Here is a 16,680-nt window from a genome sequence, read left to right as displayed (position 1 = left end):
AATCCAACTTAAATCAGTCTGGATCTGATGCTGCTACTAGTTCCAAGGATTTGCAAGAGGGTATGAATGATTATTTAAAAATAATTATTAAACATGTAATGACCAACAAGTGGTAATGCCGTTAGTCTACAAATGTGGACATATATTCAGTTAAAATATGAGGATTATAACTGCACTTGCAAAGCATGGTTATTAATTATAATAAGTGCATGGTTATTAATTTTAATAACAAAATTCGTTGTAATAAGTTCAAGTTTTACATAGGGGCAAATTTTATAGGAAATAAAGCTGAGACAGATGTCAAGCATAATATAGTTCCCAGGCAAGAAGTGATAAACAAATTAAGAGATAGAGGAGAACCGATCTTGTTATTTGGGGAATCAGAAATTGACGCTTGCAAGCGTCTTAGAAAGTGCGAACTTCTTGAGCCTGAAGTCAATAGAGTAAGTCCTGATTCTATCTACATATTATGTTGTACGAATTAAACAGTATAACATAATGTTTGTCTTACTTAGAGAGAACCATTCACACATAAAAATATAAACGTTTTCTTTTTCAGGGATTCAGGAATGATTTGCAAGAGGCCATGGAACAAGTTGATCAAGAATATTTAAATGATTTTCTAAAGTCAAATTCGTCAGGGAATGGCACAAAAACTAAGGGTCACCTGGAAAAGCCCAGCGTTACATATGAAGAGATTTTCGAAATGGCCAAGAAAATGGGACGGGGAAATAGAGAACATGACATGTCCACTATAGTACATTTTATACAGGTAAGTACGATTTTAAAGTAATAACTTGAATTAATTTTATACGCTCGATAATACCACCAAAATAGTAATAACTTATGAGAAAACGTTGCACACAGACGGCCTTGCAAGAAACAATAATATCGAGACATACGTATAGATCCCGGAAAAATTAAGGGAACATAAGGGGGCATAATTCAACGAAAGCTTAACTGTGTATTTTTTAAGTTAATTGTTTTTAAAGACATTACATAACTTTGTTAGAAACATGTGAGTCTCCCATGGGCTCCAATACAGCATTCGTCTTGCCATGCTTCTGATTAGGTCGTCAAGATTTTCAAGAAGGAAATCTTAATAAGAGCAGCTTTTATTTGCTTGATATTTGGAACAACAGGAATTCTGCACTTTATTCGTCGATCTAACATTTCCCGTACAGCTTCGATTGAATTGAGGTCTGGGAACCATTCCAGCCAATCCATGGTTGTTAACCCTATATCATTTAAAAAGATAGAATCGCATAGAACTACGTGAGGTCGTGCGTTGTCATGAATTAGCATTATTCAGCCTTGGAGTTTTATTCTAAGTCCTTTTTTGYCTCCAAACTCTACCTACCAAATGGATACCAAAAACTGCTCTTGAGTCAACGAAACTGAGAAAATAGTAAAAAATGAGTCTCGTTCTCTGCGCGTCGCTTTCACAMCTCCCCTTATGTTTCATATGTGATCCCTATAGTGTTAATCTAGTCWCTAGTATAGTGTTAATTTTTTCTGAATGGAGGTTTTGTTCTATTTTGTGTTGTTTCTCCACTAACAAACTGATGGTAACAACTGAGAAAACTAACAACAGTCAGCAAACTTAGAGCTAGCAGCTTAATCATTACTTTAAATACAATTGTGCACACGAGCCTTCATGAAGGTCGCAAGTTCAAATCCTGCCGAAAGCAGTAAATTTTTCTTATTGCAAAAGTTATTTGTCGGCTTAAACCGCGAAAAATCTCTTCCAATATTTATTGTATATATAATTGTATATATTGTAATATAATATAAATTGGGGTATTTAATAAAACCGCGTTTCAATACTATAAGCTTTATTTGGTTTAATATAAATATTTGAATGTCATCTTAATGAAACTCAACTAGAATAACTGATTTCCATTACTAAATGCTGACAATATTTTATGATTAATTAATTTTATATCTTATTAAGATTATTAGTTAAGGCATATATGGTGGGGGTTGAGGTTTGGACTGTGCAGCTGTCGAGTCTGAAACGACGAAAAGTATTGAGAACTCTATTATTGCGACTATATGAAATGCCATTTAAATTGAACATTTTGATCATGCACACATACAGATGTAACTAAAGAAGGCGCTGAAATCGCTTACTAATTTAAAAAGATTCAAGTAAAAATAATACTTACATCGAGGTGGTGCACCTGGTATTGGTTGGTGGGCTAATGCTGGATCGTGTATAGTATTAACGGTAGACACAGTTAAAACTGGGAAAAACGAAATTAACCGGCCTAAAAATAGACAATATTATATTCTTGAAGTTTATTCGGTTTTCGGGCTTTGTGCTTGTCTTAGCATAAGTATAATTTCTTCTGCAGTTTTGCAAGCAGAAGGACGAATGCCTTGCATTCTTGCACTTTGCGACGGCTACAAAGCCCCAAAATCCAAATACTTTCAAACAAGGGCCTCTAAAGCATAGCTTGCTTTATAAATATCTATTATTATTGTTGAAGTTTCTTGGTGCCCGTGATGATAATTAGTGTTGATGTTGCTCTGTGTTTGGGTTATCTGGGGACTGATCAACCCAAACACAGAAAGCGCCGATGATGGCTTAAATAAAGCCGAAGCGTTGGCCCAAGAAAAATAATCGTTTTTTTTCTGTCACTATGTCTTGACCGATCAACCCAACACTCAGAAAGCAACATCTATCACTATCTATTATTATCTTAATCTACCTATGAACACATATTTTTGCATATTTTTAACTTTAACAGACAACATTTATTTCCTTAGCAATAGCAGTAATAATGAGTTCGTACCTTTACTAATGATTTCATTCCTTAACGCTTTGTAAGCTGCCTGTGAATAAGTTATGAACGAAATTTGCGCAATGATGTAAACCACCATTAGGATTAAACCCATCATTAGCGCCACATCCATGTTTGTTTGAGGACTAAGAATTATTTTAATTTCACCTGAATTGGAGTTATATTGAAAGTTGACGCTTTCAGCTAATCTTACTTTTACTGATAATCTTATCACGAAACGTTATTCGAATAGATAACAAAAAACATAGCCTTGTTCGTTACATAGAAAATTAGTTTAAATATTTTTAAGTCAATTAATATAATTATTTTTTTAAAGAAAACCTTATCATGTGCTTTACTTTTTTGGTGAAACAGGTTTCTAATTAGTGGCACTTTCGTTTTAATATTCCCTTGAAAATATGCTTTGGCGTCTTCCTTCTAGGGGTATGCAGGATTACAGGAAGAAAAGGAATTCTCCCAAATAGCTGAGATATTGGCAATATACTAAATCAGAAATTTAGCAACTATTTATTTGACCGCACATGATAATCAAGTTGTTCTCGTTAACATTCAGTAAATAAAGATGTCTTCATTCGCAAATCGAAAAATACAACAGGTGAAATCAAAAGGTAAATGGAAAAATGAYATTTTTGCTGATGGAAATATAAATTCGTCACCCGGACTCAATCGATTACAGTTAAGAGGAATTTAGAATTTCAAAGCTGAGTTTTCTCATTTGAGCTCTCAAAGCAAGGGTATAAATATGCCACAACGCACAATGCGCAGTTCATCACAGAACTGCACTACTTCACTTTACATAATCGGTTTTAATTGTTCAAATTAATTGTTGAATCTGATATCGCAGCGTGATGTTAAAAGAGAGTTTTATGGGGACAAACAATTGGGAAACCGGTAAAGAAGTCGCCGTTGTTGAAACAATTCCATGATACGGAGTTTCTCCATAGGGTCGAGATTACGGACAATCTGCAACACCTTTAGATGATTTCCCATGCCTGGTGCTGCTTGTTTCTATCAAAGTCACATAGTCTTCACTTTACTGGCGGCTAAGCACGGCTTTACTACGACTATTCCTCAGAGGATGTTGTCTGTGGGTGTTTTGCGAGTATAGGAAAAATAGTAAAAAAACATTAATTATTAGATAGAGAAAAACATTAATTAGAGATATTTGCGAAAAACTTGATCAGAAGAACGGCAACGATGCTTTTCAATGTAATCTGCCTCATTAACATTACGTAAATACATGTTGCTTCTTAATCTTAACAGAAAGCAAAGGTCATATAAATCACTCATCCATATAAATCAAATAACATACAATTAAGTTGTTAAATCATACAAGCTTACTTTTTACTCGTTTAACTCCAAACATGTTTGTGTCCCAATCACTTTATCAGGACAAGGAGTTATCGGGACAATTTTCGGGTGCCTGGAAAAGAGGCAGTTCTTGTTCAATGCTCCACGTTCGCCTCGAAGGTTCTGCTGCAATTACCTCCAAGACCAGTGACTCTAGGTCTGGAATCAGAGCATCCCTATCGTCAACTATCTGCGTCAATTCCTGGAGCCAATCGTCCAGTGTCTAGCCCTTTGCTGGTGTAAGTTCTTACAGCTTCTGCTATGTTACTGTGGCATTTCCCCATAACTAATCGTATATTCGCAAATTCGCTGTACATTGTGTGAAAGGAGCTTCAAAATAAGTCACAAACATGGGACCATTTCAAAATAATACTTAATAACAAAGTTGAAATTAGATTTTCAACTGTTGTCTCTCCAAGTGAGCCTCTATAACCCCTTAAAAGGAATGACGACAATTTTAATCACCTTTGTTGCTTGAAATTGAATTCATTAAGGTGATATGTCAGGTCTGTTAAAAATGCAAAGTCTGCGGAAAATTCTGCATCTGCCATTGGTTTTTCCAGTTCCGTAGTGTTGCAATCGTCTTCATCTTGAAGAAAAATAGGAATGTCCTTGCGTATAGCGAAGAACCGTTGCAAACAGTTTTCGTAGCTTAACGGTGTGAAGTAACAAGTCCCCATATGTAGCATCTACTTCTGCGAAAAAATCACGAAACTTTCTGCGATTTTCACCTCCCCTAATAATATTAGTTATTTTAATAACCACTTTTATGACTTCACCCGGGGACAGTTGACGTTGTTTTGTTTTAAAAGTCCTGCAAATCCAATTTCAGTACCTGTCATACAGGAATATTTATCAAATCTGCCACGCCAAAGTGTTACACCACCTTAAAAGCCGGAGCACATTTATCCGATCCGACTCCGATCAGAGTATTTTCCGTCGATGCCCAACCAATCGGATCGGTGCCGGATCGGAAAGGGGAAAGCACACATGTCATACACGTTTCAGTTTTCGTACCGATATGTGGCTCCGATAGTCATATACAGTTGCCATTCGCAAATCTATGGGCAAGCAATATTGCAACGGAGCTTTGGAAAAATGTTTACAAATTTTCGAGGGTGTGACTTGGCCATGGTGGCACTTTATCTAGACAACAAAGAAAAACGAAGATATTTGAGGGAGGACAAGAGAAAACGCAGATTTTAGGTCCATGCTGCTTGGAAAACAAGACCTCATGAAGGAGAATGTTTCTCACTTTTCTCTCATGTGTCGCGACGAGTCGAAATTTTGTCATTATTTTAGACTGTCTTAGACTTGTGTCGTCGTTTACGTTTAAATGTTCTACTACTTGGTAATGGACATATTGTAACCGGAACAGTATTAATAAAAAGAAAATTAAAATTACCTTCTTGGTTGCCGGACAACATAAGATTTTAGAAATTACAAGCCTGTTCGACTTTAATGTAAATAATTCATAATATATTCAGTTACAGGAAGATATCAAAATAGGAGAATTTGTAGTGCTTAAGCTTATTTATTGCGACGTTTTGGAGCTGGCAAATAATCTTAGATAAAAATGATCTTTTTTGAATGAGTATCAAAATATAGCCGTTCGAATACAAGCTAACCTATTCTCTGCATTGGGAAAGTACATAATATTAATTTGAAGCACGTTGTACTTAGCTAAGTTGTACTATAACTAAAGCGAACTCACATTTGAAAACGTTTTTCGTATCAGAAAACGCAATAACGTCAAATAATGTTGATACAAAGATAACACTTAGTGATTTTATGAAATAAACGACAAGCTGGTTTATTTAGTAAAATTCGCTATTATTATTCTGGGAGATAATTACATTATGTTAACTGGATTATCTCATAACTCCCACAGGACTTAAAATCTATACGTCTCCAAGGGCTGGGCTAAAATACAAGAGTTATCATATAAGTATGAGGTAACAAAATTGGATAATATTGGAAGTACTTAAAACATGGAATTGACTTAATTAATTACGTGTTGGAAATACATGCAATCGTGAGATAGACATAAATATGTACTTACTTAAATCAAAATTACTAGGATGTATACCGTACATTTTCTTATAATGCCAGCGGTTTTTGTCTTCTACAAACCCGTAGCCTGCAATTATTGTTAATGTTATTTTACCACAGTTAATTTAATCAACATTATTGTTTACCTTTGTTTAATTTTCCATAAACGATTCGTAGCTTAAACGCATATATCACATACTGAAATATAACTATAATATTAGCTATGGAAAAAAATATACATAATATTTCCCCGACATAATCAGAGTCAGTGCTATTTGACATGTTTTCGGTGAGGTTAAATAAAATATGAATGATATATTGTATGTAGAATATTCGATTGATACGGTTAAGGACTGGATTATCTTATATGCTTCACTCGGATATCAAACACTTAAGGTTTAATTAGTTAAAAAAAAATAGGAACTTTTAGTACAGTCGACGACACATAAAAGTAGACGATTAAATATTTGTTGTGTAAATCTGACTTTCAACCTCAATCTACCTTCGCGTAAGTGACTAATACTGACAATAAATTTATCTATTATCTAAATAACACATTCAAAACTTTTTGTAAAATCTGTTACATTTCCTTTACGATCTTTGCTTCAAATTACGAAAGTTTTTGATATTAAAAAGTTCTCTTCTACAATTTTTTGATGAAAAGTCAAAGCGGCAATTATGTTTTGTCATTAACAGATAGTTACAGATAGGTAGCCTTTGCCAATAATAACAATTACTTTAACGCTTCTTTCACGAATTTGCGGATATTCGATTAGTTCTGGGGAAATGTCACAGTTAGCAGAAGATGTAAGAATTCACACCAACAAAGGTCGAGGAGAGCGGTTCCAGAAAGATAGTGCACGACAATTGATGTTCGGGTTCCAGAGACAGAAGAACTAGAATTGGGCATAATTGCAGCAGAGCCTTCCAGGGGCACTCAGAGCATTGCGCAACAACTGACACTTTTCCAGGCACCAAATAAGTACCGAGGAAGGGCTACATTCCTACCACGTTTGTAAGATAAGCAGAGCACAAGGACACATTAAACCAACCGCTTACTGAACACCGGTACTAATTGTGCAGGAGTTAACTAACCGCATACGAGAAGTTGCTAGAGAAGAGTGCATCATAACGTCCACAGGCACTTGTTTAAAGTAGACCTGAGAAGTTTAGTTCACCTTGCTGATTTCCATCTTTCAATCTCGGTCAGCAAAGTGAATAGTACAAGAGATTAGTTCGTTTAGTTCATTCAGTTCAGTAGGTTAATTTTCATCATTGAATGAAAATATTATAAATAAACGGTCAATTTAACTTTATTTATAGTTCCAAGGCCTTATAATTGACATGTTTTATACCATGTGTTCTATTGCTCGTACCCGGGATTTATTGTCCATATATTTGTCTTTGTGTTATTGGTCATATTGGTCTTGTTTGTCTTATTCTCTGAGATTTTCTATATAAACATGTGCGAGTGAGACTTTTTTGAGCAGTCATCTTTGTCATATTGTTTTGGCGACCATTCAAAACCTCCAGAAATTTTTTTCCGCTTTCGCATGTTCCTAATATAGAATCAGGGCCCAAATCAGTTAGAATCAATTAAATCGCGTGCATTGTCTCTTGATATTATGTTTCTTTATGAAATAAACGAAGAAAGAACGTATATAATATAAGAGACTATACGAACAACAAGGATCATCTATTTTCATCGCCAGCTATGAACTGCAAAGTCGGTAACTCCAACTGAAAGAAGCTGCGTGGAAGTAAAGGCAAGCGCTATTGGTTCAATTACTTCAATCGGCGTCATCGGTCTCGTTCCCAAGTCTAGTTCTATTTCAAGTGTGAGATGAAATGCCATGTTCTGTTTAGTTCTTACTGATTCGCTCTTTCAATTTGAACTAGTTCGTTCGCTTCTTTTGAACTAGTTCGTTCGCGAACGACACAGCACTAGTTTTGAAGCACGACTCAAATGTATGTTTTTGTAGTTTGTAAACAAATTAATAATTCGAGGTTATGAGGGCAATAATTGTAGGATTCGTCATTCAACGATTCCTGTTGAATTTACTATTTATCCTTGTCTATCTTATTGTCACTCTATATAATTCCGTGGTTACCGGAGTTTTTAATAATTACGAAGCAACAGGTTTTAATGTAATGTTAATTAGGCAGATTACCTTGAAAAACGTTGTTACCGTCTTTCTAATTTAGTTTTTTTGCAAATTTTTCAGTTTTTTATAACAATTATTTTTTTACTGTTTTTTCTGTACTCCTAAAACACCGTCAGACAACACCTCCACAGGAATGACGCCCATTTTGAATCACCCTGTATGTTTATTAAATTGAGTCTTTTTTCAATAAGTACATAGTATTTTAGTACATATTCGAAAGAAGCTGAAATAAAACTTCGGAATAATCAAATTTACTATTTATTATATTTTAATTGCAATATCGATATTTCTACTTTAGCTTGAATATTTTTTACAATAACCTGCAATATCTGCAAAAAAAAATAACAGTTACTATAACCTAGATATATTTTCCATTATGTGAAGCCAGTATTTAAGTAATACTGATATTATTATTCATTGTTAAACATTATTTAATTTAGAACTAAAGATGGGTTGATAATCCTTGCAGTTCCATCGCCTAAACAAAACAATAAAAGTTAGATTAATGGCGATTATAAACATTATATGAAGATTAAGGCTTATTTCATTGAGTTTCTTTTAGTAAAATGGTATCAAGAACATATATTGATTTAATATATTTTGCAAGCACGAGTGGCTAACAACTTCATTTTTAACTAAGCTTCGATGCATATGCCATCTCTGAAGATCTAACACGGCTAATAACCCAAAAAAGTCACCAGTATATAAATATGTACTGGTGATAATCATTCATAAAACCTATGAAGTTCTTTTATTCAGGCTCTACCAAATTAAGTATGCACCATTGGTGGTTATTAGTGGAGATACAGTCTCGGTTTAATTGACAAAGAGTTGTATTTTTAGACTGCTTGTGATGATACTAAAAAACAATTGAGCATGGCATTGTAAAGATAATTTAAAAAAATACCCAGTGTGTTCCAGACGTGCAACCGTAGTTACACTTTGCCAATTTAACCGATTATTTTTGATCCGTCTCATAAGACCGAAAAAGTGGTTTGCAGTTGCTGCAGTTTCAGTGACCATTTGTCAATGGAAAATATGTTTAGTTGGGCGTTGCGTTGATGATTGTATTTATCACCTTTCGTCTATAAGAATTACTATTCAGTTATCTAGGAACCATAATCGATCAGATCCGCAAAATATTGTTTAGTTGCAGTGATAGATGCAGCATTTCTAGTCTATAAGTATTACTGTTAATGTGGATTATTTAATGTTATTGTTGACTTAATAACGGGGAAATAATTCAAATGCTTTTACAAAAACTGTGGTGCCATCAATTAGAGTTGTTAAAAGTTAAAAGATAGACACGAAGAATTCTTCTTCGTAAAATCGTAAAATTTTTCAAGATTTTAATAAACATTCATAGCAAAAAAACACAGGTATATTAGTGCTTCTATTCCATGCGTGATATTATTGTCCAAAGCGGGCGCTATCATAATCGAGCAAAGAACTACACTTAGTAAAAATTATACACAAAAAAATGTTCTTAAATGTTAATATTTATTTTTAAATTTTAAATGTCGATTTTATTATCAGTTTTGTTTCTTTAGTAGTTGCTTATGATCCATGTTTTGTTTTTAGAATATATTATTTTTAGTTTACCAATGCTAAGAATTATTTTTTTAATAAACTAAATCATTATTTATCATCACTATTTCTACCATTAGAAGAACGGAAAATTTAAAAAGTAACATGTTACTTTTGGAATCGCATTTTGGAACATAAGTTACAGTGAAACTGCAACAACTGCATACAACTGTTGTAACCTGTTCGAGAAAAATAACAACACTTTTTACAGAACGGAAAGGAAAAGTTACTATTGTAAATGAAGAAAAACCGAAAATAACGTTCTGGCAGATTTTGAAGCTTTTACCAAGAAATCTGTGAGTGATTTAAGTAGAGAAAGCGGCCTTTCCTTATTTACAAGCCACGTTTTTTTATAGCTGTAACGGTAGAGTGCGTTTGAATTCATTATTGTATCGGCAACACCGCCCTTGTCATTATGTTCGTCCATCTTGGACAATGAATAGTGAGTAGAGAGTTCCAAATGTGTGTTGAAACGGTGAAGTCCGAATAAAAGCTTAATAAAGTGAAACGCAGTACTGAAAACACCATTAGTATTCCTCGGTGACGAACCCACGAACCGAATGAGAGCATGCAAACGCAGGCTCCCATTATATAGCTTTAATCTCCGCTAATAACTTGTTACTAATGGTGCGCACTTAATTGTCACACCCTGTATATTATCCTTTTATAAATCGTCAAATAAATTCGGAGTAGGTGCGATACCTTTTCAAAATAATGTTGTTCTTATTTAATAAATCCAGTTAATTGACATTTCATTTTATTGCATCTTAATTGTAGTGTTTGCATAAAAAGTATGAATTAAATTTAGTTATAAATATTCACTTACTAAAGTCGATATTATTTGCATGGACGGGGCGTAGGTAGTTTCGTCTCCACACTAAATTATTTTCAATGAAGTAATATCCTGAAATAATAGTAACTGTGTAACTATAATAGTATTAAATGCTTCTCAAAGTAAAAAAAAAATATATTAAACAGATATCCATCAGATATTCAGGGTGTCCCGATAAGGGTAAAGAGCGGCTGTATCTCGACAACGATAAGGACTAGCGGTTTCAGGAAAAAATCCTTATAAATAAAGTGGGTATAAAAAATGGCTAGAAAATGTATTGAAGTTCGTAGCTTGATCTCTAGGGGCGTAACTTCTACCACAAAGCAAAAAAGTCTTGGTATCTCGGGAAAGGGGGAAATGAGCTATAGTTTTAAAAACGTCATTTGAGAGCTTGGATAATACCGTCTGTTTCCCAGCGCTTTCGCCAGATCTTACTTGCTTGGATTTATATTTATGGGATATATTAAAAGACCTGGTTTTCGAAGAGAAACCCACAACCAGGGAAAATATGATAGGAAGCATTCAAAATGCCATTAGAACCTTGTCCAGGGCTGAGATTGAAGCAGCCGTTTTTTCTACGGATGTTAGAATAAATAAATGCATTGAAAATGATGGAAGACAATTTGAACATCTGCGAGATGTTTTGGCTTGACTTTGCGTGGGTAATTCTAAGACTTTTTGAACTTTTACTGTTTCATTGTTATTATTTGTGCCATACGCTCAGCGCTGCATCTATGGGGGAGGGGGGGCTATGGGGCTATAGCCTTTCTTTTTAGAAAAGGGCCTCTGTCGGGATCGTAGCCCCGGGCCCTTCCACAGGTTAATCCGGCCCTGAGTACGCTTCAAAACTAGTTGTTTTGAACTGTTTCAACAAAATGTTTCAAAAATGTACATTTTAAATAAATAATTTACATTTTCTTCTTTAAATCGAGAACGACTGGATATATAACGATGTTGTTTTCACTGAACTGTAGGTAATTTCAAATTGTGTAAGGGCATGTCAAATGAAGAGTATCGTTCCACCTAACTATTTTCCTAAAACCACAAAAATTTGTAATCGCTGTAGAAATCCACGAAAAAGTGGATTTGTTCTGGACTAAACGATTTAACTAAAATGACCTTTTGAAAGATATTAAAATTATCTTTCAAACTAGTCCAAAAATAGTGGAATCGGTTAAGTACAGGGGATATTAAAATGTAAATATTGAAAACTGCATTGGCCTCCCCGTCTTTTACTACGAAAGATATAAAAAATTCTTAAAGAGATAAACGAGACGGTATTATCGAAGCTCTCAAATGGCGTTTTTAAACTTATAACACCTCTCCCCTTTTTCCGAGATACCAAGACTTTTTTGTTTTGTGGTAGAAATTACGTCCCTAGCGGTCAAGGTACGAACTTCAATACATTTTCCAGCTATTTTGTATGCCAATTTTACTTATAATTTATATAAAAGGATTTTTTTCCCGAAACTGCTAGTCCTTTCCGTTGTCGAGATACAGCCGATCTTTACCCTTATCGGGACACCATGTAGTTCATTTATTAGGTAATATAATAGAAATCATACCGCCTGATATCTTTGTATTATCTCAAAAAGTTGCTGTCTGATGACGTTCTCAAATAATATTTAAGCCATGCTACTCACCTTCATCTAGCAGTTTTCGATATTTCCTTCTGTTCTTTTCGAAGATAACGATCTGAACCACAAAAATAAATGAGAAAATCAGAAAAGCAGCGACAATAATTACTCCCCCGGGCTGCATTTTGGCTTTAATTTCTTTTAGCAATTAAATGCGTGATAACAAAAGCGTTATATCTTATCTGGATAATAGTGGCGTAAATGAACTTCGCGTATCTTTATTAGGATGAAAGAGATGATTTGTGACTACTTTTAATAATATTTTATTTCGCGAGTTTTGTACTGCTATTGTATATGTCATGTTATGAGAAAATACACGGTCGATACATTGACATCGATATGGAATTAAATATCGTTAATGCCAATAATCTACTTATCCATGATAAGAAAAAGTGATATTTACACAATTTTGTGCAATACATGTGTATTGAAAAACAATTTTTGTGTGTATTTTTATTGATTAAAAGTAAAAAGTTATTAAAAGAAAGGCCATCAAAGTATTATACAGGGTTACCCATTTTATGCTTGGGAAAGTAAAGTAAAAAAACACACAAACTATTCAAGTTTTCAAACTGTTAAATATCTTTATATATTAAACCTTTCCATTATACGTGAAAAACAATCAGACCTGTATCACTCACGTTAACTTTAACGTGCATGTTATCCGTCAAACACGTTATGTGGCTCCAACTGGTGTGTTGTATCAGTGAAACTTATTAAACAAAACGAAAATATGTCTTTTGGTGGTCTTATAAGGTTAGCTTTATTAGAACAATTAGTAAACGGTCTTAAAAATAAACTTTATTTTCCTCCACAAACTCTACCAAGTTTTCAAATTGTTTGCGGGTTGTTTTTTTCGCCTCTATTGTACATGCTCCATTGAAAGTGTTTGAGAAGATGAGTCAAGAACAATAACGAACGAAATTGAAAGTGATTGCAAATCATAAACAAAGACAAGTATGGTAGTAGGTGGGCCAAATGGTCAAAACGTGCACATGTGGTCCATATTTTTAGAAGCTTTGATGGTTTGATGTTAACTCTCTCTCTAATTAATAGACTATTCGTATAAGGGCATCTCACTTTATGCATCCAATATTTTTTTCCTTTTTAACGTTTGTTGGATAACTGGGTCGGAAAAGCATACGTTAACTCGGAGATAGAGCACACGTCGGTTGTGTTGCTGCGTTATCGAAAATGTTATCCTGAACTGTTAAGTTGCCATAACGTATGGCTGTTAAAAATGGCATTTATGATACAGCACAGGGCTGAATATATAATTTAAATGTCCTCCACGGGACCTCCTACAAGCCTCAATCCTTTTGAGGTAATTTTGAATGACTTCGGCACATTAGTGATATTTTCAGCTGGACGAATGTTGCGATGATGCACAGGCCTTGGATAACCCGTTATAACTAACTTTCATTTCATGTCTAACAGTTATGTGGTGCAAACCACTTTTTTGGTTTTATGAGACGGTTCCAAAAACAACCGGTTAAATTCGCAAAGTGTATCTGCGGGTTCAGGTTACACATCTGGAACTCTTATTTTAGCGGTTACGTTAAATACCGACCATCCCCAGCGAACACTGCTAATATTGATTTTGTTTTAATCGGGAGTTTATAATAATTTAAACGAGATCCAATTTTTTTATGTTTTTATTATATTAAGACGGTAATGAACATAGTAACACTTGGAGAGCACGAGAAAATTAGAATTTTTTTCGAAAATTTCTAGAAGATAGTAACACTTGAAATTCTACTTTCAACTTTTACGTTACTAAGTATTATTTTGAAATGGTCTCATGTTTGATATACAAAATAAACAAAAAAAGTGTAAGCAAAATGTTTAGCTTGTATTTGACACTATGATGGTATGACGAATGATAATATTTTTGTTTCATAATTATGTGTATTCTACATTTTAGCTTTTACTCTTTAAATGGGATGACCAGTTACATAACAGATCACAAGAAATTAAGATGGCGACGAAAGGAAAATTGCAAGGAGCTACCTACGCACAGACACAAGTTTATCTGAAGCCGCTTTTGAGGAAATTGAAGAACTTCAGTCTTCCAGAAGATATTTCGGATAGTTTGACTGAAATTGTGGTGCATTTACTGAATCGGAACTATTTAAAGGTATGTAAGTGCATTTTGGATAATACATGTTCAATTTTCATGTGGTTAATCCATACCAGGACTTTAGTCCATCCAATCCAGTCCAAGATTAGTGTTAACATATAGATACCCTAAAATCGCTATTTAATTGCGATTTAAATATTGGAGCTAAATGTTGATAATATTTTAGGCTAGTGATGCCTATCTTCAGATGGCGATAGGAAATGCACCATGGCCAATTGGTGTTACCATGGTGGGTATTCATGCGAGAACGGGAAGAGAAAAGATCTTCTCTAAGAACGTAGCTCACGTAATGAACGACGAAACACAAAGAAAATATATACAAGCTTTAAAGAGATTGATGACAAAATGTCAAGAGTATTATCCAACAGATCCGTCCCGGTGTGTAGAGTACCAACCGCCAAGCGCGGAAGAAGGGGGATCCGAATTATAAGACGTGAGACAAATATTATTTTAATTGAAAGGGTATGTGGTACTTCTGCGACTGCTGCGCTAGTCGTGCAGCTGTTGAAAATTGATGATTTTTTATTAAGAAAGAAAATAAAGATTGAGGTGTTTTATTTGCATTCGATAGTGTTTGAACCTGGATAAACCAAACATTATAATAAATTATCAAGCAAAAAATATTTGCTAAATTGGGTTATACGGGGCGATTCGTCTGGTAGGGTTAAATTTGCACTTAAAAGGATTTCAACGTTTGGAAAAAGTATGTTTAAATACCAATAACTTTATTTTTAGAAGTTCGAATTTGGTACAGATCGTATCAGTTCGGTAACATAATATGATATGCGCTCCTTTCTTCCTCACAGTTGTATTTATACAATAATGTTATACATTTTATGAATGTCTGATGAAATTGTGAAAATATATTAAAAGTTCACTAAATTTGTTGTGAGAAAAACTCATTTTACTTATATGTTTATTTACAGCTTATTTTATTTAGGGACCAGCTAGGTAAAACAGCATTATATTACTTACACAACTAAGTACCGAGTTATCACTACCACCCAAACTAAACCCAAGTTGGGGTATCACCCAACTAACCCAAACCAAATAAATAATGTCTACATTTTCGATCATATGACTAGGCATTTTTTCTGATGTTAAAAATAAAATAATCCGTACTAATAATCGCTATACAAACATTTGTTTGGCTATTATTATCATGCATCATCAGATATTGTCATTATTTGGCTTGCTTTCCTAATTCTACTGCTTTCAAGGCTGCTGCTTCTACTGCATCCATGACTGCGCCTCTGGGAAAATTAATCGACATTACTATAATTACTTATCAGGGTATTCCGAAATTGTCAACAATGATGGGACGAAAAGAAGACCTGAAAGTAAGGCCAGTAGTTTTCCGAAAAATTCGGAAAAGTTTCCGAACGGCTTTCTTATGAGTTATGGGCTTTCAAAGTGAAAATTTAAAACAGAAAATTATTCTTAATTATTACACCGTTTATTTCACGTGCGTGAAGTTTTTGTAGCGGAAGTAGCTGATTGATGCTCGTCTTTTTGAATTGTAAATTTATCCGAAATCTTGTTATTGTACAGGTACGGTCCAAATTAACTTTTATAATTAGTACAAATTTAACGATGTTTAATTTTGAGGATATGATCAAGCAGTTCAAAAAGGTATACCATGTTTTTCTCGATATCTCTTACGGCTTTTGAGATAAACCACTTTTTACTAACATAACTAAGTAAATCAGACTATGAAGGCTTTCACGGCCGGTTAAATCACATTTAGGAATGTTTTCCGGGCTTTGAAGCCGTGGTCTATGGGAATTTCTTCCTGACGTTTCGTCCACAACTGCGGTGGACATTACCAAAGGCGATGAGGCAGTGGGCGAAGTGACCTCCCGTGCTTTCCGACTAAGACTGGTTCATAGAATAAGGCTTATTAGTCCAGCCCAGCCGTGTTTGCGGATGGGTGGGGGTTCAAATGCTTCGGCGCACACGCTGTTTGGCGCAAAACGCGCTTCCAATCTGGATTGAGTGCCGTAATTTCTTCTTTTCTGTTAAAGTTGTTTTGGTGTTTAAATATTTCGATGGCCTCTCTGGTGAGTCTCGGGTAGTATCTTTCAGATTGGTGCAGAATGTCCACTTCGTC

General features: G+C 34.5%; 2 protein-coding genes and 1 long non-coding RNA gene across 5 annotated transcripts in view; 1 reads left to right on the top strand and 2 right to left on the bottom strand.

Moving 5' to 3' along the window:
- LOC109536065 (pre-mRNA-splicing factor 18) overlaps nt 1-15,114 on the top strand; it is a gene marked incomplete in the record, with an annotated part of 17,811 nt that extends 2,697 nt beyond the window's left edge. Inside the window, 5 exon segments of the mRNA XM_048670083.1 lie at nt 1-60; nt 280-443; nt 560-772; nt 14,355-14,567; nt 14,737-15,114. Of these exon segments, the coding sequence (XP_048526040.1) occupies nt 1-60; nt 280-443; nt 560-772; nt 14,355-14,567; nt 14,737-15,000 (914 nt within the window).
- On the bottom strand, nt 1,819-6,746 carry LOC109541596. Of its 3 annotated transcripts, XR_007282357.1 has the most exons (6): nt 6,356-6,746; nt 6,220-6,297; nt 4,993-6,080; nt 4,149-4,893; nt 2,169-2,270; nt 1,819-2,012 (listed from the first exon to the last, which is right to left on the bottom strand). It is a non-coding gene; the product is annotated as an uncharacterized LOC109541596 (long non-coding RNA). The 3 variants fall into 3 exon arrangements; XR_007282356.1 differs by having other exon boundaries at nt 4,149-6,080; XR_007282355.1 differs by lacking the exons at nt 4,149-4,893; nt 4,993-6,080; nt 6,220-6,297; nt 6,356-6,746 and adding an exon at nt 2,799-3,049.
- A 358-nt stretch (nt 15,115-15,472) lies between the features above and the next one.
- LOC109543898 (pyrroline-5-carboxylate reductase) overlaps nt 15,473-16,680 on the bottom strand; it is a 13,660-nt gene continuing 12,452 nt past the window's right edge. The window contains exon 6 of the mRNA XM_019913825.2: nt 15,473-15,823. Within this exon, the coding sequence (XP_019769384.1) occupies nt 15,754-15,823 (70 nt within the window). The 3' untranslated portion in view covers nt 15,473-15,753. The remainder of the gene's footprint in view (nt 15,824-16,680) is intronic.

The sequence above is a fragment of the Dendroctonus ponderosae genome, unplaced genomic scaffold, assembly GCF_020466585.1.
Source record: "Dendroctonus ponderosae isolate FM_Combo_2020 unplaced genomic scaffold, Dpon_F_20191213v2 Dpon_F_20191213_1, whole genome shotgun sequence".
Taxonomy (NCBI): Eukaryota; Metazoa; Arthropoda; class Insecta; order Coleoptera; family Curculionidae; genus Dendroctonus; species Dendroctonus ponderosae.
Note: the sequence above shows the minus strand (reverse complement) of the source record. Positions and strands in the feature narration are given on the sequence as shown.